The sequence below is a fragment of the Dunckerocampus dactyliophorus genome, chromosome 18 (assembly GCF_027744805.1).
Source record: "Dunckerocampus dactyliophorus isolate RoL2022-P2 chromosome 18, RoL_Ddac_1.1, whole genome shotgun sequence".
NCBI classification, from domain to species: Eukaryota; Metazoa; Chordata; class Actinopteri; order Syngnathiformes; family Syngnathidae; genus Dunckerocampus; species Dunckerocampus dactyliophorus.
Window position 1 is genome coordinate 20,427,466 of NC_072836.1, and position 24,004 is coordinate 20,451,469.

Sequence of the window (24,004 nt, forward strand, 5' to 3'; positions counted from 1 at the left end):
TTACCACAATCACTCAGCATGATTGGATTGTGTGTTGCGGCAACACAAAGTGAACACTTGGGAAAGAACTAGGTAGCAAAAGGAAAACACACAAAAGGTTGGAGACAAAACAACATGGAGAGGAGACGAGGAATGGCTGTAAAGTCACGTAACAGAGGATATTCAGAAAGAAATAAAGAACCAAATAAATAAATACCAGTCCAGAAAGGGGTCGGTAGCGTTGTGACAATCACTGTGTACTTTGTTGCTGAGGAGGGAAACAGTTGGTGAGTGAGATGGCACAAATAAAGAGTGAGGATTTCATTCCAAAATAGATCGATCTCAAAGTCATCTCAAGAATAATAAAACACACACACACACACACACACACACACACACACAAACACTTTGGATTTGAAGATTGCTCATTTTGGAATGCAACCCTGCATGTACACACAGACATGCACTCCTGACTAAATGTTGACTCCTTTTCTAACTGCAAACAAGACCTGCTGTTGGGGGTTTTTGTTTGTCTCATAACTGACATTTTGCAAGTGGATCATCATTCCTATTTGTACTACAGTGTTCGTCATCAGCTATAATGTCCTTACTAGAAATGGGCAGAGTCATTAATGAGTAGATTGTGATGATTCACTCAAGATGAATCAGGTCTTGAAGCAACAGAGGCAAAAGGGTGTGCGGTATTTGGATGCAAGCTGCAAACGTGGCTTCATATTTTAAAGGAAGAATCGCACGTCAATATGATAACGACTGATATATGTACAATTGAGTTGATCTCCTTACAGCAGGATACCCGTTTAGTAAAGAGCAAGAAGACTATTTTGACGGTTTCCTGTCGCTTTTCACGGGGGCCTCCATCCTGAACCTACCATGGAATATCCTCTTGAAAGATTAGTTATGCATCACCAATGTCCCTAAGTTACACTTCACATTATACTTTACTCTTCTTCTTTTTTTCTCCCCACTTAAGTCCCTCGCTCTGCGTTTGGTCCGCAACATATCAGAAAAGAGGCAAAAATGTCCATTTAAAAGCAAATTTAAAAATATTCATATTTCAGAGGCTGAAATCAGAGAATGGTTACATTTTTACTTCAAAAAACAATTACTCAAATGCCAAAATAGTTGTTGATTAATTGGATAATCGATGAATCATCGCTTAATTGTTGCAGCTCCACTCTGTTACACATAAAACAATACATGTATGTCTGAAACAGAAATATGTTTTGGTTTGGTTTGGTTTGGTTTGGTTTAGTTTATTTGAACATGAAGGTTCCAATGGAATACATCTCGTGAATCATTCTTTGACAGTTCCACATGTCCAAAAGGAGTAGGAAGAAGCAAAGCTTATTTAATCCTACCCCCCATCCATTCTACATCTAGTACAGTACATGTAGATCACTTCCTGGATTCCATGTCATGTTTTCAGTGATAGTCAGGATAACACATAATAGATAACGGTGAGATAACCCTCCCCCCCCAAAAAAAGAGAGAACATTCATAATAATGATAATAATGATGACAATACTAAATAAATAAATAAATAAATAAGAACAAAGCTTTTTTTTTTTTTTTTTAAACACAACAAAGAAAATTATAAAAATAAATAAATAAATAAATAAATAAATAAAAATAAATAAATAAAAAAAATAAAATTTAATTAAATAAATAAAAAATAAAATAAAATAAAATAAAATAAAATAGAAAATAAAAAAATAAATAAAATAAAATAACAAACCTGACAGAACAATCAGGACTCTTCTGCCTTGTATTTAGCAAACATCAACTGCTTGTATTGTTTTTTGAATGTGCTCATCTCTGTACATTGTTTGAGTTCTTTACTCAATCCGTTCCATAATTTAATTCCACACACGGAAATGCTGTGGGTTTTCAGCGTTGTTCTCGCATATAAATGTTTTAGGTTTAATTTTCCTCTAAGATCATATTTCTCCTCTCTAATTGAGAAATACTTGATTAGATTTTTGGGTAACGAGTTATTATTAACTTTATACATTATTCTAGCGGTTTGAAAGTGTACTAAATCTGCAAATTTTAATATCTGTGATTTTAAAAATAAAGGGTTTGTATGTTCTCTATACTTGGCATTATGAATTATCCTCACAGATCTTTTTTGCAGTACAGTGAGTGAGTGAAGATTGCTTTTGTAATTATTTCCCATATCTCCACACAATACGTTAGATATGGAAATACTAAGGAACAGTACAGAGTGTGGAGTGATTTTTAACCTAAGATGAATGTGCACTGATAAATACACACATTTTCACAGCACAGTCACACACACACACACACACACACACTGTGATGCAACACGAGGACATCTACTACACAAGCATGTCTTTGTATGTGTGCATAATCTGTGTGTGTGATACACAGAGGACAGAGGTATGATGTAGAAAGCAGGAAAGGACAGAGTGCAACGTGTGCGTGTGCATTGTTATGAGTTGCAAATCATTTGAATTAGTAGTTCTCAACTAGTTTGGCTGCGGGACCACCAGCACCTCTTAAAGGCAAGTGGCCACCTAAATTGCGCAAATATCTTCTATTTATCATTTCCAGTCATGAATAACACAAAACCAACAGGTGGTCACAAAATACTCCACCCACGTATGCAAACGTTTGGGCACCCCTAAATGATGAAAATTGTCAGGGGTGCCCAAACTTTTGCATACAAGTATAAGTGTCATTATAAGATACAAAATCATTTCTCTGCGATATTCAACATAAACGGAATGCCTTTCAACAAATGCACTAGCTCGAGTGAAAATCCCATACAGTGTACGCGCTCGTGATTAGCATTAGCGATTAGTGTTTTCAAACACCTCCAAATATAACAAACAGACTGCTTAGATTCACGGTCCACTTAAACAGCTGATATATAATACACATCAAATACTTACACTTTCAAAGGCTAAACAATACACAGGACTGACACACTTAACATCGCAATGGCAGTAGACTATGAACAAACGTTCTGGCAGGCAGCACGACGGCACATTGTCGCCACCTATAGGAGTATTAGTAGACGACACCCCGCTGCATAAAAAAACTCCCCTTCAAAATAAAAGCGTAAGATGATTTCATATTCCTTGACCCGTAATCAAACAGTTGAGAATCACTGATTTCAATTGTACGAGGCCTTGGAATCAGGAGAATCAAGTCAGTCATTACCACGGCAACCCTGGATCACCTTATTTAGTGGCGTATGACACTGGTGGACCAGGCAGGACAGCTTATTGTGCATATTGTGTTAGCACTAACCATGGTGCTAGTGTTACTGTTCAAACCTGAGTATAGAGCTTTTATTAACTTTGTCACATGCTAAAATCATTTTTTAAAATGTTTATTTGTTAGTGCAGTGGGAGCCAGTCAGCCTGACTATTCCTTACTTGTGTTTTAATAATCAAGAAGAAGTGTGGTAAAAAGCAGAACCCGTTTATGTCACCATGTGTTGCAGTGTTGTCCATGTCATCATTATAGTCACACAACTTTAAAACGTGCAAACAGGGACTTCCTGTTCAGTGTAGAGTAGCCTGTAAAATAAAAGCATGGCGGTATTAACCTGGGTTCTCCCCTAGCAACTGACAAAGTGCATTTATTTTTTAGACAGGAAGAAAGGTTTGCATGTGTACCAAAGCTTTGTTGTCATTGCAGTCAAGACATGCCACAGGTAAATGCGCAAGCCATTTTCCAGTTTTGGTGATGTGGACAGCCTCTTACGTCGACGTGAGTCAGCCAGCCCAAGAGGCGTCAACTTAAACGGGATCCACTGTATGGTGCAGGAGTGTCCACACTTTATACGGCTGTGGGGGCCACTTGTATGTTGTCTACACCAACCCATGTACAAGTAGATACGACTTTTTTATATTTAAAGATTAAAAACAGCCTGCATCTCAGCGTTGTGTCATCAGTGACAAAGCGTAGTATCAGTTTGAACTTTTTCTCCTTACGTTACACGTTTCTGCTATTTTTTATTTCACACTTTTTATTTGTATTCTTCTTGTAATTGTTTTTCCTCATAATATTATGACTTGATTCTCATAATATTTTGAGTTTATTATCATAATATTATAACTTTTTCCTAAACTAATTTTCCAAAAATAGTATATTGACTTTTTTCCCCATAATATTTCAACTTTATGCAATTTTTCCTCTTAATATTATGACTTCACTCTCAAATTATTTGGTCTTTATTCTCGTAAAAAAAAAATTTGTTGCATTTTTGTTGTTGTTTTTTTTTATTTGTAAATTGTTGTTTAATTGTATTTTAGAGAGCCAATTAAAAAAACTGCCACGGGCCGCAAATGCCCCCCGGACCACACATAAGCTCATATTCCTCCAAGACATTAGTGCCCGTGGAAGTGGAACATTAGTGATGGAGTTCTGCACTCACGCTGCAATGGAGAGGTTGGCAGCTGACAGGGGGCTGACTTCTGCCACCTCCTTGGCTTTCTGCAAGGCGATTTTCTGACTGGCAGCTTCCTCCTCCTCTTGCTCATCCTGCCGAGAAAGAGAGGAGAAAGGAGGAAAAAAAGAGGATGTCAGTGGAGGAAGTAGAGCAAAGAAAAAAAAAAACGTCTCAGTCATGATGCGGTAACATTAAGCGCTGATGCACCTTGGTTAGTTCCTGCGCGTTGGCCAAATTGTCCACAGCGATAGCCAAGAAGACATTCAGCAGAGTGTCTGTGCAAAGAGTTACAGGAAATCCACTGTGTGGGAGTTCAATTTACTGGTTTTGCACAACAGCAACAAAATACCGTATCTACTAACTTCACCTTCAGCCACTATAAAAGCAAAATAGGATTAGGAAAGATGGGAATGTGTGAAAAAAAACAACATGGCTGACGGCAAGCAAAGGATACAGTTGCCAAAAAGTGTGAGAACGATGAAGAAGACGGAGAAGGCCATTCCCTTGTTGACTCCGCCCTGAGATTTGATGCCGTCGTACATCACCATGTTCCAATCCTCGCCTGTCAGGATCTGAACACAAAGCATGCATACGGTAGTTGCAGTCAACACGATTCAGTCTACGTCCACTTGTCACACACATTTGACAAAATCCAGCCACAGAAATGTCATGTGTTAGAGCAGGGGTGTGCAACATGCAGCCCGGGGGCCATTTGCGGCCCACAGCTGTTTATTTATTGGCACACGACACACGCTAAAAATATTATTTCACAAGTAAACAAAAAATTTATAATTTTACATGAATGAAGTCAAAGCATTAAGAAAAGTTATCTATGACATTAAAGAAAAAAAAACATTTTTAAGTCGTAGTATTATGATTAACAAAGAAAACAAAACCATGTTGTAATTTCTGGAAATTTGGTTGGGGAAAAGTTACAATATGGGAATAAGGTCAAAATATCATGGAATATTATGGGTCATAATATTGCGAGAAAAAAAAATTACAAGAAGAAAGTTGAAATAGTTAAAAAAAAACAAAAAAAAAAACAGCAGAACTGGGAAAAAAAATGCTGTACTTTTACAAAGATAAGGTCAAAATATTAGGAGAAAAAGTCGGAAAGCAACGAGAAAAATGTCGCAATTTTACGAGGACAAACTCGCAATATTACGAGGAAAAATAATGGCAATAAAAAAAATAAAAAATAAAGTGACGCTATCATGGGACGAGAAGAAACTTTATGAAGATTTTTTTTAAGTTGAAATATGTGGAAAATTACAAAATAAAAACAACGGCAAAAATGGGGAAAAAAAGGGACAAGGACGAAAGTTCATACATACTTTTTTGAAATATATACATCACTTTTTAGCATATCTACGTGTTGCTTTACAATACATCAAGATGGCCCCTTGCATCCTTTCATTCTTCAGCATGTGGCCCTCGACGGAATACATATGGACACCCCTGCTCTACCAGCTGTGAATAAAGTCACATCCAGAAAAAAAACAATACCAATAGTGCTGGGTCAGGAAAAGGGAGGACACTCTCATTGGACTAAACTAGAGTGAAGTCACCAAAGATTGATATGAAAACATTAACATTAAAAAAAAAGAGCAACAATTAGTGGCTGTATTTTGTAAACAGATCTAAATATAAATACTGTATATTTTTTAAAAGGCTGTTTCAGACCTATTCTCATCCTCTCATCCTCCATCCATCCTTTTCTGTCCCTCTGCTTACCTGAAATACTGTCATTATTGCTGCCGGGAAGGTATCAAAGTTGGTTGGAGGCGTGCCATTTTCAAAATTAAACCTAATAGGAAAGAGAGCAAATGGAGAAAAGGTGGGAGTGAGAGGAACCTAAAAACGTCTCCCGTCAAATATGATATGAAATAAGCCAGCACTGACTGTCCTCCAAAGAGCTGCATGCCCAGCAGGGCGAACACGACTATGAAGAGGAAGAGGAGGAAGAGCAAGCTGATGATGGACTTCATGGAGTTCAGCAAAGACACAACAAGGTTCCGTAAAGATGCCCAGTACCTGGAAAACAGAGACAGAGCGTTACATCAGAGGATGCCACTTGTATACAATAAACCAGGGGTATCCAAAGTGTGGCCTGGGAGCCATTTACAGCCCGCGGCATATTCTGAAAATATAATTTAACAAGAAAACTAACAAAAAAACAGTAAATAGCAGTAATTTTACATGAATAAAATCAAAATATTAAAACTAAAAAGTTGTAATCTAACAAGAAAAAGTCGTAATATTATGAGGACAAATGTCATTTTCGTAAAAGTTGGAAGTTTTTTTTTATTAGGTTGCGGAAAAACTTATAATGTTATGGGAATAAAGTCAAACTATTATGGGAACAAAATAATAAAAAAAACAAAACAAACGAGAATGTTATGAGAGAAAAGTCAAACTATTAAGAGAAAAAAGAGTTACTCTCACAAAAGTAAAAAAAAAATTGCACTTTTAAAAGAATAAACTAGTAATATGGAGAAAAATCCATCAAATCAAATGAAGTAATGATACAGGAATGAAGTCAAAATACTGTGGGAATAAAGTCATATTACAATTTTTTTACAAAGATTTTTTAAGAAGAAAGTTAAAATATTTGGAAAATGTAAAAAAAAAAAAAAAAAAAAACAGCAAAAAAAAGACAGAAGTTGATACAAATAATAGCCTTTTTGGCCTATATGACAAAGCTGAGATGCAGCTTTTTCTTGATATACACAGTATATATAACTTCTTAGCATACAGTATCTACTTGTGTTGTTTTACAAAGTATCAAAGTGGCCCTTGTATGCTTTCATTTTTCACTACGTGGGCCTTAGTGGAAAACGTTTGGACACCCCTGCAATAAATACATAATAACAGCTTAATGCAAGATGCTCACTTGGTGACCTTGAAGATCCTCAATAACCTGAGAGCTCGTAAAACACTGATGCCGAATGAGGTGCCCGGCTGGATAATGGACCACAGCACTTCAAATATGCTACCACATATCACCTATTGCAAATGCAAGCAGATGCAACGTCTTGTTAGTCACCATAATGGTCATCGGCATCTCTCTCTGAGACAAAGACAGACTAGGGTGTTGGTTCCCAGTTGCAGCCCTGCTTACAATGCAGTCGAAGCAGTTGAAAGAGGAGTTGAGGTATGCCTGCCTTCCAAGGCCGTACATCTTGACAAACATCTCCGTCAAGAAGATTCCCAGGAAGATAAATTCAGCGTAAACTAGCAGGAGGGAAGCAGACAAAAATAAGCGATGGACACAGGAGAGAGGGGAAACCATCCATTCTGGTATCTTTAGGATATTTCTCTGCTCAGTGCCACCAACTGCTTGTGCGTTACAGATAGAATAGACACTTCATGCCACTGAAGAATGAATTAGTATTAAAAAAAAATCCATGAACTCGGTCTGTCTTACTCACATAGGAAATCTGAGAGGGGTTCCGGCTGGTCATAGTGCACTACGGCCACACACAGCGTGTTGAGGCCCACCAAACACAGCACAGTCCAGTAGAAGGCCTGCGACTTGACGATGTGTCGGATTAAGAAGCGTAACCGCCTTTCCCGCCTCTTGAAAGTGGATCCTTCCAGCTTGGAGCTTTTTAAGCTGGCACGGGCAAATGGTGACCCTAAGAGGGAAAGAAACACGCTGCTTTACTGTATGATCCATGCGTACACCCTAATAATAAGCCTACATGCATGATGATGATGATGATGATGATGATGAAGAACAGGAAAAGTAAGGAGGGGAGCCATGAGCCACACAATGCGAAAACCAAACAAAACTTTTAGGAAAAAATGCCCTCGGACGGGACGTCCAAGCTTTCTCCAGCGAGGGCCACATAGTGAAGAAGGAAAGGAAGCAAGGGCCTTTTTGATGTAGACACGAGACGAGACGATACACAAGAGTGGGTCTACGAGAACCAGACAAGACGAGATTTTAACTTTACTTTTCAGAAAAGTACAATAAAAAATATATATGACAATAAATTGCAGTCTACTAATATAATTCCTCCTACGTTATACTCTTCTGCACTCTGTAAGCTGCCTCCACCCACCGAGACAAGCAGACTGTATGTCTGACAAATAGGCTCACTCCGTTCATGCCATTGTTCTATGGAGCAAATGTGCCAAGGCGCTGAAAGCAAGGCACAGAGTGAACCCTCTTCCTGCCTGTTTGGAGGCGGGAGACGAGGAAAACAGACGCGCATGCACATGCCAATATATTGAGGCTGGCAAAATGATCAAGTTCATTTTCATTGTGTGATTCATTTTTTTTATTTTAATCTCTCTATGCTAAGACGTTCTATACATATTTCAAGAAAAAACTGCATCTCGGTTTTCTGGTGCAGGTGAAAAAGGCTTAGTTTCAACTTCAGTCTTTGCTCTTTTGTTCACATTTGTGCTGTTCTTTTTTTACAATTTTCCAAATATTTACTTAAACTTTCTTCTAAATAATCTTTGTAAATTTCCTTTTCATAATATTAGGACTTTTTCCTTGACCAAATTTCACCAAAATTACAACTTTTACAACTAATTACAAGAAGAAAATTTACAAGAAAGAAGTTGAAATTTTTTAAAAAGCAGCAAAACCAGCTGGAATTTTATGTGAAAAAGTGAAAATGTTAAGAGAAAAACGTTGCTAATCAAACAATAAAAAAGTGTCAATTTTACAAAACTAAACTAGTAATATTTTGAGCAAAAATAATGTCATTTTAGAAGCATAAAGTTAAAATATGAAAGAAAAACATTTTATTTTTCAAAATCCTAATACTGTGAGAAACAAACAAAAATTAGGCTGGGGAAAAAATTAAATACTGTCGAAATATTAAGGGGCTAAAGCCAATATATTACAAAAATAAAATTGATGATTATTATAACAACAAAAATTAGAAAAAAGAGCAAAGAGTGAAGGTGATACTAATAATATGCTTTTTCACCTGTATGACAAAGCAGAGATGCAGTTTGTTCTTGAAAACGATATAACTTCTTAACATATCTACATGTGCTGCTTTCCAAAATATCAACGTGGCCCTTTCACATCCTTTCATTTGTCATGATCTGACCATGGGCACCCCTGCTTTAGCTGTTTAATGTGATGTTTGCGTCATAAAAACCTGAATGGGGAGATGGAGGAGGCGGGACGTAGGGTGTTTATACGGTTCAACAACGTGAAAACATAAGGCCTTCTGCTGTGGCTACGGACAATAAAAGGAGGAAAGTTGAAGCGGTTGAAGAAAGAGAAAATGGTAACACGAGCGGAGAAATTCACATCAGCAAAGGGGAGAATAAAGGAGAGACAAGGAGAGAAGGGTCAGGTAATGCTGATATGCAACATAGCAACTCTATGTACTATACCTGTGGTTTGCCTTTGTCTATGTTTCAGTGTGTGTGTGTGTGTGTGTGTGTGTGTGTGTGTGTGTGTGTGTGTCCCTCACCAACTGCCAGGTCTCCCTCCCCCTCGTCTGGGTTTAGAAGCTCAGCTTTGCTCTTGTGGTTCTTGGTGGCTCTCCTGCGGGAGCCTGCAGCAGAAGGCAGCAGCAGCAGCGCCGCATGTGACTAAATTGATCTGCGATGTATGCATTCAGTTCATTGTGTGGATGCTGGGAATCGAGCGTTCACGCTAATGCTACTGTTTGTCTTCTGCACACAATCCATCTCTCAGATTCAAACTTAATCAAAGAACAAAATGTGCAGCTCAATTAGGGATGGGGGCAAGGGGAGCGATTACTTCTCGTGGAACATATTGGACTTTTTCTAGTGGTGGGTATGGTGGGTTGATGATGCTGCAACGGATGAAACCTCCTATTTGCATAGTATCTGGGGATTGCTGTGTTCCGCTGTGATGACATATACGCCACAATTCATTTCTTTGTTGGGCCTCTTTCAGTATTCACATAATGTTTATTAGCAATTTAAACAGCAATTTCTACTGAAAATGTGCCATTTAGCATTCATTCATATAAAGAGACAACACAACAGCAGTCAAGAACAGTAAAAATAATTCATACCATCGTAATCGTTGTCATTTTCATCATCTGCCAAGAGAACCTCTTCTACAAAAAAAGAAAGCACAGACACAAATAGGTTCATATATCTGACATTACATGTAATAAAGTTATTTTTACGGACCATGGCAATTCATCATTTAGTTGCGACGGTTTTCTATTTTTAAATACGACCGGCGTTATAAATTGGGGCGCCGCCCTTTCCTTGTTTTTATACTCTTATACTTATTTGGATGTAGATTGCCTATTCAAGAAGATGAAAGCTCTGTCCTCTGTTTGCACTGCACGAGCCTCCTTCATCTCCTTTCTGCATCTGTCCTGCAGCCCTCACCACATGCTTTACACTAACAAGACAACGGGTGAAAGTTAACTGCAGGCCTCGATGAGCATCGATGACGTTAAAGTACTGAATGTTTCACTTTAGAAGTGTAAAAAGCTTCATTGGATGGTGTCGATTAAGAACTCCGGTGCTTATGGACGCCATTTACCAGCTTTGCAGATCCACTCCAAGTATCCGTTGAGTTCTCTCTCAATCTGCTGCTGGCGTCTCAGCTTCAGGAACTCACTTCTGTTTTCTACTCGCTCTCTCTCTTTGGCAAACTCGCTGCGAGGACACACAAAGATCACACGCGGGTGTTTAAATGCTACGGGACATCTCCTCCTGGAAACACCTGCACCTGCACACTGCAGCCCCTTACCCTGACAACACACCGAGCACCAGGTTGAGCATGAAGAAGGAGCCGATGATGATGAGTGGGATGAAATACATCCAGTTCCATGTGCTCCCTGAGGCGTCGTTGCTCTGGAAACGCACACAAAGACATCACAACAAGTTAGCAGACTATCAGCGGCCAACGAAGGCTGAGCAAAACGCAATCAATCTCTGAAGAGGAACTCTTTTCCTTCTTTAGTTGTTGGGATATTAGCCAAATATCTAAATATCTAAACTGTACAGCTAATTACTCTTCAGACAGACATTAAAAAGGTGGCATATCTAGAAACTGTGTGTGTGTGTGTGTGTGTGTGTGTCTGTGTGTGCAGATAAAAACAACAGGGTGGATCTTTTCCAAGTGAAAGGTCTTGTGACCGTGTTATGTCTAAATGGTAAACACAAACATGTTGCCGTATTCAAAACATCGAAAATCATCCATTCCTAACAATTTAAGAGCGAGATTGAAGTTAATGTGTATTTAAGACATTTTAGGAGATTTGTAAGAGAATTTCAGACATTTTAAGACCTTACATTCAAATGATTGGGTCTTAGCAGGGAATGAAGTTTTTCTTTTTCTCAAACTGCTACGCCTCCCCTCTCCCTTTGAACACCACTGCACTACGAGAAACTGCTCCTGTTGTCCTCCAGTGTCCTGTTTAGTCATCCATTATTTCCTTCAATCCTTTCTACTTGAATTCCCTCTGTCCTTCCTTTCTGTGTGTTCTATCAAATCCCTGGCTCCACCTGCTCCTTCCCCAAGCCCACCTCCAGACCTGCTCCACTCTACCTCCCTATGGGTTATTTCCCTAATAGCCCCCTACCTTGCCTCCTCCTCCCCCCTCTTTTCCCTCTGCCTACATGGGGAATCTGGCACTGCCGCTGTGTACCCAATGTACCGCAGACCCTTTTTTTCTACCATTAAACTTTTATCACTTCTCTCCCCGGCAGCTGCAAGAATAACTCGGGCTGAACAGGCCCTTTTAAATATAGAGCAGCACCGGGAAAGAGGGACACGAGGAGAGAGACACCGAGCAGTAGGGAGCAGATGAAGAAAATAAAACAGTTCAAAAGAAAAACAGCCATAGGTATACAGATAGAGAGCTGGATTAATAACCCTCAAAGACCCTCATCTGCAGCCTTACACGATGACATTGTTCAACAGTGTGAACAGGTGAAAAATCCTCTTTCCTCACACGAATCATTGTTTTTAATGAACGCATAAGAGACAACAGCGGGTTGAGCCCAGTCTTACATATTCTCATCGTGTACATACTGTTTAGGCCGCCCCGGTCTATCAGGCGCAGGTGTCCACGCCCAACATGGGATATTTGTACACAGAAAGATGTTACATGGAAAGATTTTTTAAAACTTTTGACGAAATCAATGCTTTTTTTCCCCAAACAGCGCCGAACAGTACGTGTAACATGGCTAGTTGAACAGTAGCCTACCAGAAAAGTCACTGATTGAAATCTTCATCATCCTCCTGGGAACTAAAACCACTAAAGTCATCTTCTTCAGCGTCAGAATTGAACAGCCTCATGATTCCTTTGTCACACACTTGGTCAGTCTCTCTCTCTCTCTCCCTCTCTTTCGTCGTCGCTCTCGGTGTCACTTTCGTCTTGAGGCTAATTAGCCTTGTAGCTTGAGCTGTCCTATTCATCACGCAGTAGTCCAGCCTTTCGAAACCCGTTGGTGAGAGTGGATTTTGTGACACACTATCAAGAAAGACACACTACAAACCCTGAACTCCAGCGTCACTCGTTAGCTCTGATGATGAGAGATGAGATGCTTTTCCCCACCCCATCGGAGTTCAGTGTCGGCCGCGGTCCAAGCAGTCCAAACAGAAGCTGTGGTAATGCTACATTTGCTCAAACTTACTAAAAATTTGTCAGATCGAAACACAAGCGCTGCATAAGACTTCAAAAGGTGATATTTGCGACCACGTCACTCGTCCATTTCACTACTTCCTGGAGCTGCACTCTAAGCATCAGGGAAACTGTAGTTCTTTTAGCCATAAATTAGCCGCATCACTGCATAAACTGCAGGGTTCAATGCATGACAAAGAAGCAACGGCTTATGCAACAAAAATTACAGTAATTATCACACAATATTCAGTTCTTATGAAAAGGTAGAACTGACTGGTCACTTGTCCAAAAACTTGTCGCTTCTAGTGAGTTGGTTATGTCATGAGTTAGCTACAGTCTTGGGAAAAAAATGTGAAAGTAAGCTAACTACTCGCAAAAAACGGGGGAACATTTGCAAAAACATGTACCCCTCTTGGCTTGGTACACACTATTTGGGGACTGACAAGCACACATCTGTAAAATCTGAGCAAGATCGAATGGAAAAACATGGCCACCATCAAGCAAAACGATCATTGACCATTTGTCTAATGATTACAAATGCAAACATGTCAATTTTATTTTTCCAATGACTGGAAATATTGGTAAGAGCTCTCATTATAATATATTTGTAATGCTGGATCTCATTGTGACAGTGTATCTTGCACAATCCATGCCAGACAAAGGCATTCTCCCAAAGTTTTACTGACAGGCAAACAGATTGTCATCTTGATATTCTACTGCAGGTGACTGGATGTGCTGATGCAGCCTATCTTGTGACAAGCACGAATGCTGACTTGGTAGAAAATAAAGTGTGTAAAGCTCAGCAACACCGCCAAGAACAGATCACCACGTAATCAACCTGACGTCCCTTTCTCCGGAAAAACAATAATATTTTAGAAGTACATTAAGAAGTGTGTCATTGATGGGCACTGTTTCTGTCTCTTCACTTCAGGGGGGGCCTTTGTTTTTACACCAGCACAGCAGGGGTGGGTGGTGGTAGCTCTGAGTTAAGAACCATTCTTCCGAAATTTTGCAACAGCACACAGCAAGTAGGCTCAATTTGGAAATGTGAACTACACACAGAATGGCATAGAAAGGCATGCAAATTAAATTTTAGAGCTTTATTACTACCAACTTTCATCATAACTAGGAATGGAATGGTTCTGTCCGCCTTGTATGGGACAATCTGCTCTTCTGGACCACGGTTTTTCAATACATTTTGCACTATTTGTCCGTGTGTGCGCGAGCGTGCCTGTCCACAGTGTACATAATTCAAGTGAGGGACAGTCTGCCTAAAAGCGGACGAAAAAGCAAGGCATTCCATTTGATGACAGAGTACATATTGGCTTGGACCAAGCAGGTCTCCTCAGCCACAGCCTCCTGGCCACAACGTTGAGGTGCGGTGCATCTGTTTTTGAACACTTCAGATGAGCGCTGCCATTGTTGCTGCCATTGTTGAGTACAAATGAGAGCGGTGCTGCACGCTGCGGCTATTAAATCTGCACTTCAGGTAAGGAAATTTACTAAAAATAAAATAATCATCACCCTGTTCAAATGCTTACTGTAGAACTTGCACCTTCCGAAAAAAACCCACAAAAACAGGGGTGTCCAAACTGCGGTCCAGGGGGCATTTTTGTCCCACAGCTTACACACATTTGCTTTGTCACGCATAACACAAAGCTTACATAGCTTATAGCACGTGTGTCAAACTGGTGCCCTGGAGGGCCGAGACACTGCAGGTTTTCTCTCCAACCAGTTTCTTCAGCAGGTGATTTAATTGATGAGCTCCTTCCCTCAAACTGAAGGTGTTGATCATTAAAATCACCTGCTTTAGTGACTGGCTGGAAAGAAAACCTGCAGTGTCTCGGCCCTCCATGGCACCAGTTTGACACCCCTGGCTTATAGTATAGTAGTATAGTAGCATACTGGCCTACATTTGGTTGGTTTAGCATCTTTAACGTACTCATCAAAGTGGTCCCCACATCCTTCCATTTTTCTGTATGCTATATCAATATGTGTATTTTTTTATTTGAGAATTGTATTTATTGGAGAATTGCCTGCCAGTAGATTGAAATTTCAGTTGCGTGCTTCATTTTAAAAATCATTTAATAATAATAATAATAATAATAATAATAATAATAACCATAATCATAATAACAATAAATAATAAAAAGAGAATTTTGGGAGAAAAAAAGTTGTTTTCGGACTGAAAGCCCAAATACCGAGGTACAAGCCGTGCCATGGGTTTCCATTTACCACTTAATACTCTGTGCGTTTGCAGGTGTGTGACACACCAGTACTTACATAGTATAGCAGGTCAGTCCAGCCCTCCATGGTGATACACTGGAAGACGGTGAGGATTGCAAAAAGGATGTTGTCAAACTGTGTGATGCCATAGTTTGGACCCAGCCAGTACTTTCGACACGTGGTACCCTCTGGACACAACCGTGACGGAAGTTCCGTCCCGCATGGGAACTCTTCGCGGATCTCCCCTGGATTTTCATTTTCAATGTTTGTAAAGGCTGAACATGAGGGTGATGTCAATGTTCAAATTCGATACCTGTGTGATTGTCAAAGCAGGTGGTGTGGAATTTGCCCATGTAGAACTCCAAGCCGATGATGGCGAACATGAGGATGGCAAAGAAAAGCAGGAGGCCAATTTGTAGCAGAGGAATCATCGCCTTCATGATGGATTTGAGCACCACCTGTAGGCCTGCAGGGCAGAGTGTGAACATCGTGAATGCATATTTTCATCCGAATGAGGAAAAAAAAAAAAAAAACGACATTAACTAAATAATTAGGATTTCCAAAAATATGACACAAGTGAATTAATGAACAGTTATTGAGTCGCTTCAGCAAACGCTCTCATTTGGGATTAGAATTTGTCAATTTCATGTTGTAATTGCCGAGGAGTGTGCCGCACACACACTGTGAGCCACTCAGCAGGACCCAGTGGAGAAGATGCAAAGCATTCTGATCATACCTGACAGGGTAAAACATGCTTCTGACACTTTTGCTTTCTTACTTTCACCTTACGCTTAGACTCAAAATGTTTCCCTTCATTCGTCACATTCAAATGGCAAAACAACATGTGTAAAAACAACAACAAATCATTGTTTTTAGAATAACAATATAATAAAAATAAATATAATAAATACATTTTAAAAAATTGAAAAAGAGTCCAGTGTGCTGAACCACTTTTGTTCGGACCTTTATGCAGAACGACACAGAAGCGGCATAAAATCGTGCCTCAAAACGTTTCTCTGAGCTATTTTTAAACCTCTGATGCAACTGAGCAATTTTGGGACACAATAAAACGGGAAAAAATTAAATACATTTGAAAACTTACTGGGAATACCAGACACCAGTTTGAGGGGCCTCAAGACTCGGACGGCCCTAAGGGTCCGCAGGTCAAAATCTGAGCCCACGGTGGACAGGATCCTAAAGAGAATGAGACAAATGCACAGGGACAAATATATTTAAGCTAGGCCAGCTTGTCGTGCACACAAACCCACTGCAGCTGATTCCAAGCAACTGCAAGGCACATTGTATGTAAATCCTGCAGGAGCGGAGCTGATCAATAGAGGTGACAAGTGAAGCCAGACAGTGGAGTGTATCAGGGCGTGAGAGGGACAGGTTGATTTGTATCGGGGCTATAATTTGAAAGAGGAGGAAGATGGAGTGATGAGGAGGAGGGACGACAAGTAAAGAAGGGAAGAAATGTCACATGGTAAAAATGAGAGATGCTGACTCGTCCGTTTCTATTTATTAGGAGTTCATTGAAAGCAGACGGAGGTTGAGTTCGAGAATGGACGGCGTATCAAGAGCGGTAAACAAAATGGGTGTGCATGTGCGTGCGTGGAGAGGCTAAAGATGTTCCCCTGTGCCGCCAGACTTCCAGTCAGTCCCTCGTCTGACGCACAGAGTGAATCATCCTCCTTCTCACTTCCCTCTCTCTTTTCATTCTGTCATTCTGACACATTTCCACTTGCCTCTGTTCCAGTGACACAGCAGAGCCTTAATCACTGCAGCCTTCAAAATCAGACTGCTCTGCTTGGAAACACACTAAAATAGCAAGTAACATAAACGGCTGGGGTGGGGTAATGGGTGATGGAGCCTTTAAAGGCGGCATTATGGTGACCTGAAAGTCCCTCCTCCCCTTCAGCAGGGCTTCATCACTCACAGTAGCTATAGGGCCCTTGGAACGACATTGTGTGATATCAACTCATCATCATAGGCTATCATGAAACTGAGAAGATCCCTCCTTGGTCACGAGCTAGCTTCTCATTCTCTCTCTCTCTCTCTCTCTCTCTCGACTGTGTACACTGACTGAATAAAAATGCACATCATTGTACCTTTATAGCCCTTAATGTCCTTCAAACATCGTGCTTTTGTACCCTTGATACTTGACTTTATACCCCTACTGTACTCTCGTTTTAGGTGGTGTGGGTGCACTTACAGTATATGCAGTATCTAGGTTGACTACAGTATATTTGCGTATGACATTTAACGTGAAGGCAATGATAGCCTTTAGCAAGACTACAATGCCGACACCAGCACATTACAGTAATCCCTCGCCACTTCCTGCTTCAAATTTCACAGCTTTAGGGTTTTTCAAAAATATTTTATTCAGTAAATCATGATGATTTATGGTTAAATGCAACCTATTATTAGTAAGAAAATATGCATATTTAAGCAAATTGCACATATTTTGTGCCTAAATTAAGCATTTTCAAGGATGAAAATGTTTTAATGAAGTAAAATACAAACATGGGGCATTCAGAAGACGCATTTAAAGATGTGATGATATATAGTATTCTACACTGGTCACTAGGTGGCAGTCATGTTACTGTAATGTTTGGTGAGACACACAAGCACCAGACTCGATCGCCAGACAACAGGCTTTTATGGCAGGTTTGAATGATCTTACAACAGGCACGATAATCCCTAACACGGGCTACTGTTGCAGCCGTAACCCAGGTCAGGCTAAAACTCAACTCTGAACTGCCGATGTCACCTACTGTCCGTGACCCCCACTCAGCAACATATTTAAGTCTTATTTATGTTTTAAATTCTTATCATGTCTACTATGTTAGGTAATACAAGTGCATAGTTGACTATAGGGGTGCTATTTCATGTCTAGAGGGCTTTAATAACGTTAAAAATCGTATTTAGGAAGTCGTAAGCAGGTTTTCGCTGCTCTAACTACAAACATTTTTCTAAATGAGGAAGTCTACTTTGCGAAAATCTTGTTATCGCGGACTTGGAAGCAATTAACCGCCATAAACAACAGATTACTGTACAATAATAATCTTTATAGGCCTACCCTCTATTGAACGTTGGTGCTTTTTATCAAATCTAGTAACACTTATTTTACCAATAAACCTGGATTAAATTATAATAAAAACAATTCAAAATATAAATTCAAAAAATTGATTTTCTGGAAGATATTTTGTGGAGTTTTCTGCTGTATTACACTTCATATCACTTCTTTTGAATGCCTTACATTGTATTTTCGTTCCTTTTGCCATTTTTTATGCTTGAAAATGCCTAAATTATGCCATGAATGCATACAATTTGCTTAACATGCGTGCATTTTTTGCAGATAATATACCATATTCAACCACAAAACAGCAATCAATTATTAATCAATTAATTTTTCCAAAACCGCGATAGAGTGAGGGACGGCTCTACAAGTAGTAGGAAATTGGATGAAAAGTTAAGGCATACAAAACATTCAAAGTTTCCAGCAATATGAGCAATATTTCATCTTCCTTATATAAAATAAAGTAATATTTAATAGGTTTAATTAATCATTTCATCATTTGTATATTTTTCAATTTTTATAATATAAAAAATCTTAATAATAATAATAATAATAAGTCATAATTTTCTGTAGTTACAAGGCTTTTCGTTTTTTACCAAGATTAAATTAACACAATGGAGGTTCTAGGGAAACGACACATGAATCCCAGTGGGTTTAACATGGTGGCGGTACACAGGAGAAACTGCCTTTGAGGCCGAGACATCCCATAATTTCAGCCACAGCTTGTGACAACGGCAAATGCTGTAAAATCGCATGCTTAACTGAGAATTTGCCTCCATAGCTCTACAGCTGTGAGTTAGGATTGGTGAAATAACGGGGGAAATACTGTATACTGTATTGTATATTGATTTGGACAGTGTGCCAGTAAATACTGACTACTACACAATACAAAGGGTATACAATGTATACTCTTTGGCGCAATTCTAATATGAAGTCAACAGACGACAGAAAAAGAGAGTCACTCAAACAAAAGAATTGCGTTTCGAAACAGTATCCACTACCCTCCCTGACAAACACTGTCAGGTCGATGAGGCACTTCCTCATTCACACCGTCGCCACGGTTACTCTGCCCTTTCTCATTCATAAGCGTTGCCATGGCAACAGCAACCTTGGCTCATTGATAGAATCTCCGCATCACCTTGGTAACAGAGCCAAAGGAGGAGTCTTGTTGTTTTTCTTTACCGCTATCTCTCCTGTGCATCAACAACTTACATTTACTTCACACTGAGCCACATATGAGAAGCACGCATACGACACACACACACGCACACACACACACACACCTACAGAACAGGTGCTGGCTGATCAGACATATTGGGAATACGTTTCACAAATGCACTGTAAAGTAGGTCATTCAATTACGGTAGATAAAGCAGCCGTCTTTAATAGGTCTCAAAGAGGAACGCTCTTTATTTGTATTCACAGGAATGTAACACATGCTAATATTGTAAAACAATCTTACATGCCCACTCGCCACCTGCGTTCCTGCTGACTTCAGCTAAATGAGGCTAATTAGCTGCGTCAACATTGCTGAACAAATATACTCAACTTATCTTTTTGTTGTTATTGAGATGGCCATTATGCATGCCATCTCATGTAGTAGACACAGTACACCGACCTATAGCAGTGAGGTAATACAGTAATCCCTCGCTTATCACAGTTAATTGGTTCCAGAGCCGACCGGGATAAGTGAATTTCCACAAAGTGGGATTCCTTATTTATAAAAGGAAGATTTTCATACTTAGACCATAGAAAACCTGTTAACGACCTTCTAAATAGGCTTTTTAACATTATTAGAGCCCTTGAGACATGAAATAACACCCCTATAGTCACCTTTACACTCCTATTACTTGATATCGTAGACATAATAAGAGAAAATAAGACAACATACATAAGACTCATGCTTGTGTGTGTTGCTATAAATGCGTTCTAGTGCGAGGGGCATTGAGAGGGGAGCGGACAGGAAGTGACGTCAGGGGTTCAGAGTTGAGTTTTAGCTGGATGTTGTGAGATAATTCAAACCTGCAATAAAAGCTGTCCTTCTGGCAATCCAGTCTGGTGCTTGTGTGTCTCACCAAATATTACAGTAACATGACTGACACCTAGTGACCAGTGTTGAATACTACATATCATCACAACATCTTTGAATGAGTCTTCTGAATGCCTTATATTTGCATTTGACTGCATTTAGCCATTTGTATGCTTGAACATGGTAAATAATGTAACGTCTGCCTAAATGTGCACATTTTTGACTAATAATAAGCTGTATTGAACTACGAAACAGAATAACCAGATCAAAAGTGATAGAATGAAGCTGCAAAGTGACGAGGGATTACTGTACAGATGATCTGGGTTGTAAGTGCACTCAGTCTTCTCCATGTGATGACTGCAAAAACTGATGTTCACAGAATTTCACTTGAGCGGAACGATGCTACTTGTTTTTTTTTTATTTACCCTTCCTTCATTGCTTCTCCACCAGTTGTATATAAAATAAGCTGAAGGAGAGAGATGGCTGTAAACAAAGCGTAATTGGACTAATAATCAATAGCAGGCATAAAAAAAACGACTAGCTTATTCCCAGGGCCAAATCACCCAGGCAATTTACTACAATAGGTGCACACGCACACGAGCCCGGAAACATGGTTGCACACAAATCAAACGACCATCCAACAGCAAGGTTGTAGAGTGGACAGCCCATCTATTCACAGTCATGTTAAGCGTATTTGTCTTTGAATGCGTGTAAAGAAAGCGGCCGCGAGTCTACAAGAGGTGGCGAGGAAACGGAAAGGAATGTTTGAAGTGGAAATGCGCGCGTTTGTCTGTGCACATCGGTCAGTGTGTTATCAAAGGTACGGGCCAGAGGTGGGCGGAAAGGCCAAGCAGCTTTCATGTTCAAAGGTGCTGCGCTGCTAAAAAACACATGGAGAACATCACAAAGGTGTGAGTGAATGTGTGTGTGTGTGTGTGTGTGTGTGTGTGTGCAGCATGAGAGCCAGCCATATTGTTCAATTCCAGTCAGTAGTTCCTAATGTATCAAGCGGGATGTGGAGCGTATGCAAGTTACACACTGACACTGTTTTCTGCAGGGACAGCGCACATAATTCCTAGCATTTCATTCATTTCATAAAAGCTACTTTAAATGACCGTCCTTCCGGATAAAATAAGTCAGCGGTAAGATGCATATACAGTACAGGTATACAGGTATACAGTATAGTACAATAAAAGTCCTCATTGCATTTGCAGCGGCAAGTCTACACTTATTATGTTATTATTGCTGACGTTTTATGATGAATTGAAAAGAATCCTCTTATGGTTGAAGTTTTATACGTGTTGCCTTGACTTCGTCTGTACTGCCACTGTGAAATACCTGTGGAACTGTGGGAATAATGAACGCTATGTACTGTGAAATACTATTGAATCCATGAACACAACTAGTTATGAAATATGTGTAATAAATGAAACAATCAAACAAATAAAACTAACGTAAAAAAAATAAATAGACAAAATTAAGAAAATGAAACGTATTTTTTTAAAGTGTCTTTTTGACATACATTATTGTGTCTCTCTGAGTTTGTCAAATTATTTTAATAATATGTTTTTCAATAATATGTATAATATATACATACATAAAATATAATACATTTTTGACGCGCCTTTTTGCTGTGTATTATTTCCAGTTTTTCGACAGCCACATCAAAAGATACGGCGGAGCAAATCTGGCCTCCGGGTGCCTTGAGTTTGACATCCGCGCACTAAAATATCAAATCGAACCAAATTGTATAATTTCCATATTGTTGCACCCCTAATATTAACATGTTACTTATTTTTACACTTGTACAAGCATTAAGAACGTTAGTTAAAATGCTGCCTGCTCAGTTAATAAAATGGGAAGTTTCACCCCAGAACGGATCATGTCCCAAATCCAAAAAACAGTTGACCACAACTTGGCAAAGAAATTGTTTCCAACTTATAAGGATTTCCTATTTAGTTTCCTTTTGCCAGTGTGACAAGTGCCACCTCGCTCCCGTTGCAGTCTCACTCTCGATTTCTTGTGTACCGACACATCATCAGTTGCCCTTCTCTCCGTTTAAATGTGACGCTGCAAAAACGCCTTCAAGCAACAGTTTGGAGCCAGCAAGACTGTTCACAAAAGACTCCATGTAGAGTGGTCTATATATAGCTATGGAGTAGGCTGGGGGTGATTAAGTACCAACAAACAGCTTTAAAGAGGGATAACAAATGTCCTCATTGCCCAAGATGATTTTTCAACCATTTTTTTCAAACATGTTTGATTTGAAATTGAAGCATACCATGCAATCATGCAGGTCCAAATAAGCACTTTTAAGAACTATATTACATTCTAACTGGAGATCAAGCCACCTGACCTCCATGAGCAAACACTTGCAATGATGTACTTCAGAAAAATGTCCCGCTTAGGCATGGAGGACATGCTGCACATATGCTCCGGACCCCTGCAAAGGAAGCGCCACAATATGCCACGGGCGATATTTATTTCCTGAGAGTGGACTCAACTGTGAAAAGACATAAACCTTCACTTTCATCAGCATCATTATTTTTTACAGTTACAGTAGTGGAGAAAGGTCACCACCCGGTCATAAAATGTACACGGGTCCCAAAAAGCTCTGCCTTGCTTACTTACACTGTCAAATCCTACAAATCCTCATCCCTGCCTCCCACGATATGCTGCACTGTACATCTCGCTGACACTCGTCTTCAGTCACTCGCGCTGGGATGAGCTTGGCCTCATGATTGCTCCTATTAAAGCATAAGGACACTCTGCTCGGTGTGCAAGTGCGAGTGACAATGAGAAAGCTTTACATAGAAAATGACAGTGCACGGTCAATAAAGACAATAACGATGCATACACACAGTACGTATGCAGTACCATGTCAATTGCAGGACCCATTCATACACAAAAAATACAAAGCTGATTTTCCACGGGGGGTGGCATATAGGTCAAGAAAGAAACCATTACATTTTGGAGAGTAGCTGGATCCACAGCATCAGAATGACACCAGCCATTTGCCGTCATCCATGAGCCATGGTGAGTGAAATTCTGGTGATACACGGTCATGATAGGATTTAGACAAAGAATCTGATGACTTTTACACAGTACTGTGACCAATGAAACAATAATAATAACAAATCCACACAAAAACTTGCTAAGTGAGTGGTTTGGTCCTCAACTTTTGACATTGAGTACGTTTACATGCAGACATATACTGTAACCCTGTCATAACTGGAATACTAGCAATAATCGCGCACGGCCATGTAAACTCCAATAACCCTTTTAGAAAGCTGGAATATGCTTAGGCCGAATATTGACATGTAAACGTAGTGACTGATTCTGTGACATTACACACCAAGTGACAATATGTACTTGGTCATCTTATACTTTACTCACTTGGCTCGGTTTTATGTCATAGGTTTATTGTATATTGTTAATATGTTTATAGTAGATTGTTTATCTTTGGTATATGTATTTGGTATATTGTGCTTTCTGCATCTTTCTTCTGCTGTGACATCTAAATTTCCCCGTTGCAGGACCTAATCGATCTAATCTAATCTTTAAAAAAAGCTACTGTGTCTTTAAAAATGCATACTTTCAGTAATCACTCATTTGTCTCAGTTAATTTGTGAATTTCCACAAAGTAGGAT

The 24,004-nt window shown here is 39.6% G+C and overlaps 1 protein-coding gene across 18 annotated transcripts in view; it reads right to left on the minus strand.

Moving 5' to 3' along the window:
* The window catches only part of cacna1aa (calcium channel, voltage-dependent, P/Q type, alpha 1A subunit, a), an 89,502-nt gene that overhangs the window by 47,130 nt on the left and 18,368 nt on the right, over nucleotides 1-24,004 (minus strand). For 11 of the 18 annotated variants that reach the window (XM_054760318.1, XM_054760312.1, XM_054760315.1 and 8 more), the window contains exons 4-19: nucleotides 16,349-16,440; nucleotides 15,560-15,712; nucleotides 15,304-15,491; nucleotides 11,142-11,245; nucleotides 10,932-11,047; nucleotides 10,447-10,491; nucleotides 9,874-9,957; nucleotides 7,858-8,064; nucleotides 7,548-7,660; nucleotides 7,320-7,432; nucleotides 6,329-6,460; nucleotides 6,161-6,233; nucleotides 4,878-4,995; nucleotides 4,631-4,698; nucleotides 4,409-4,515; nucleotides 197-247 (exon numbers count right to left, since the gene is read on the minus strand). In XM_054760318.1, the coding sequence (XP_054616293.1) occupies nucleotides 197-247; nucleotides 4,409-4,515; nucleotides 4,631-4,698; nucleotides 4,878-4,995; nucleotides 6,161-6,233; nucleotides 6,329-6,460; nucleotides 7,320-7,432; nucleotides 7,548-7,660; nucleotides 7,858-8,064; nucleotides 9,874-9,957; nucleotides 10,447-10,491; nucleotides 10,932-11,047; nucleotides 11,142-11,245; nucleotides 15,304-15,491; nucleotides 15,560-15,712; nucleotides 16,349-16,440 (1,764 nt within the window). Of the gene's footprint in view, nucleotides 1-196; nucleotides 248-4,408; nucleotides 4,516-4,630; nucleotides 4,699-4,877; nucleotides 4,996-6,160; nucleotides 6,234-6,328; nucleotides 6,461-7,319; nucleotides 7,433-7,547; nucleotides 7,661-7,857; nucleotides 8,065-9,873; nucleotides 9,958-10,446; nucleotides 10,492-10,931; nucleotides 11,048-11,141; nucleotides 11,246-15,303; nucleotides 15,492-15,559; nucleotides 15,713-16,348; nucleotides 16,441-24,004 lie in introns of those variants that run through there. The other 7 variants (XM_054760330.1, XM_054760328.1, XM_054760321.1 and 4 more) reach the window with 2 other exon arrangements.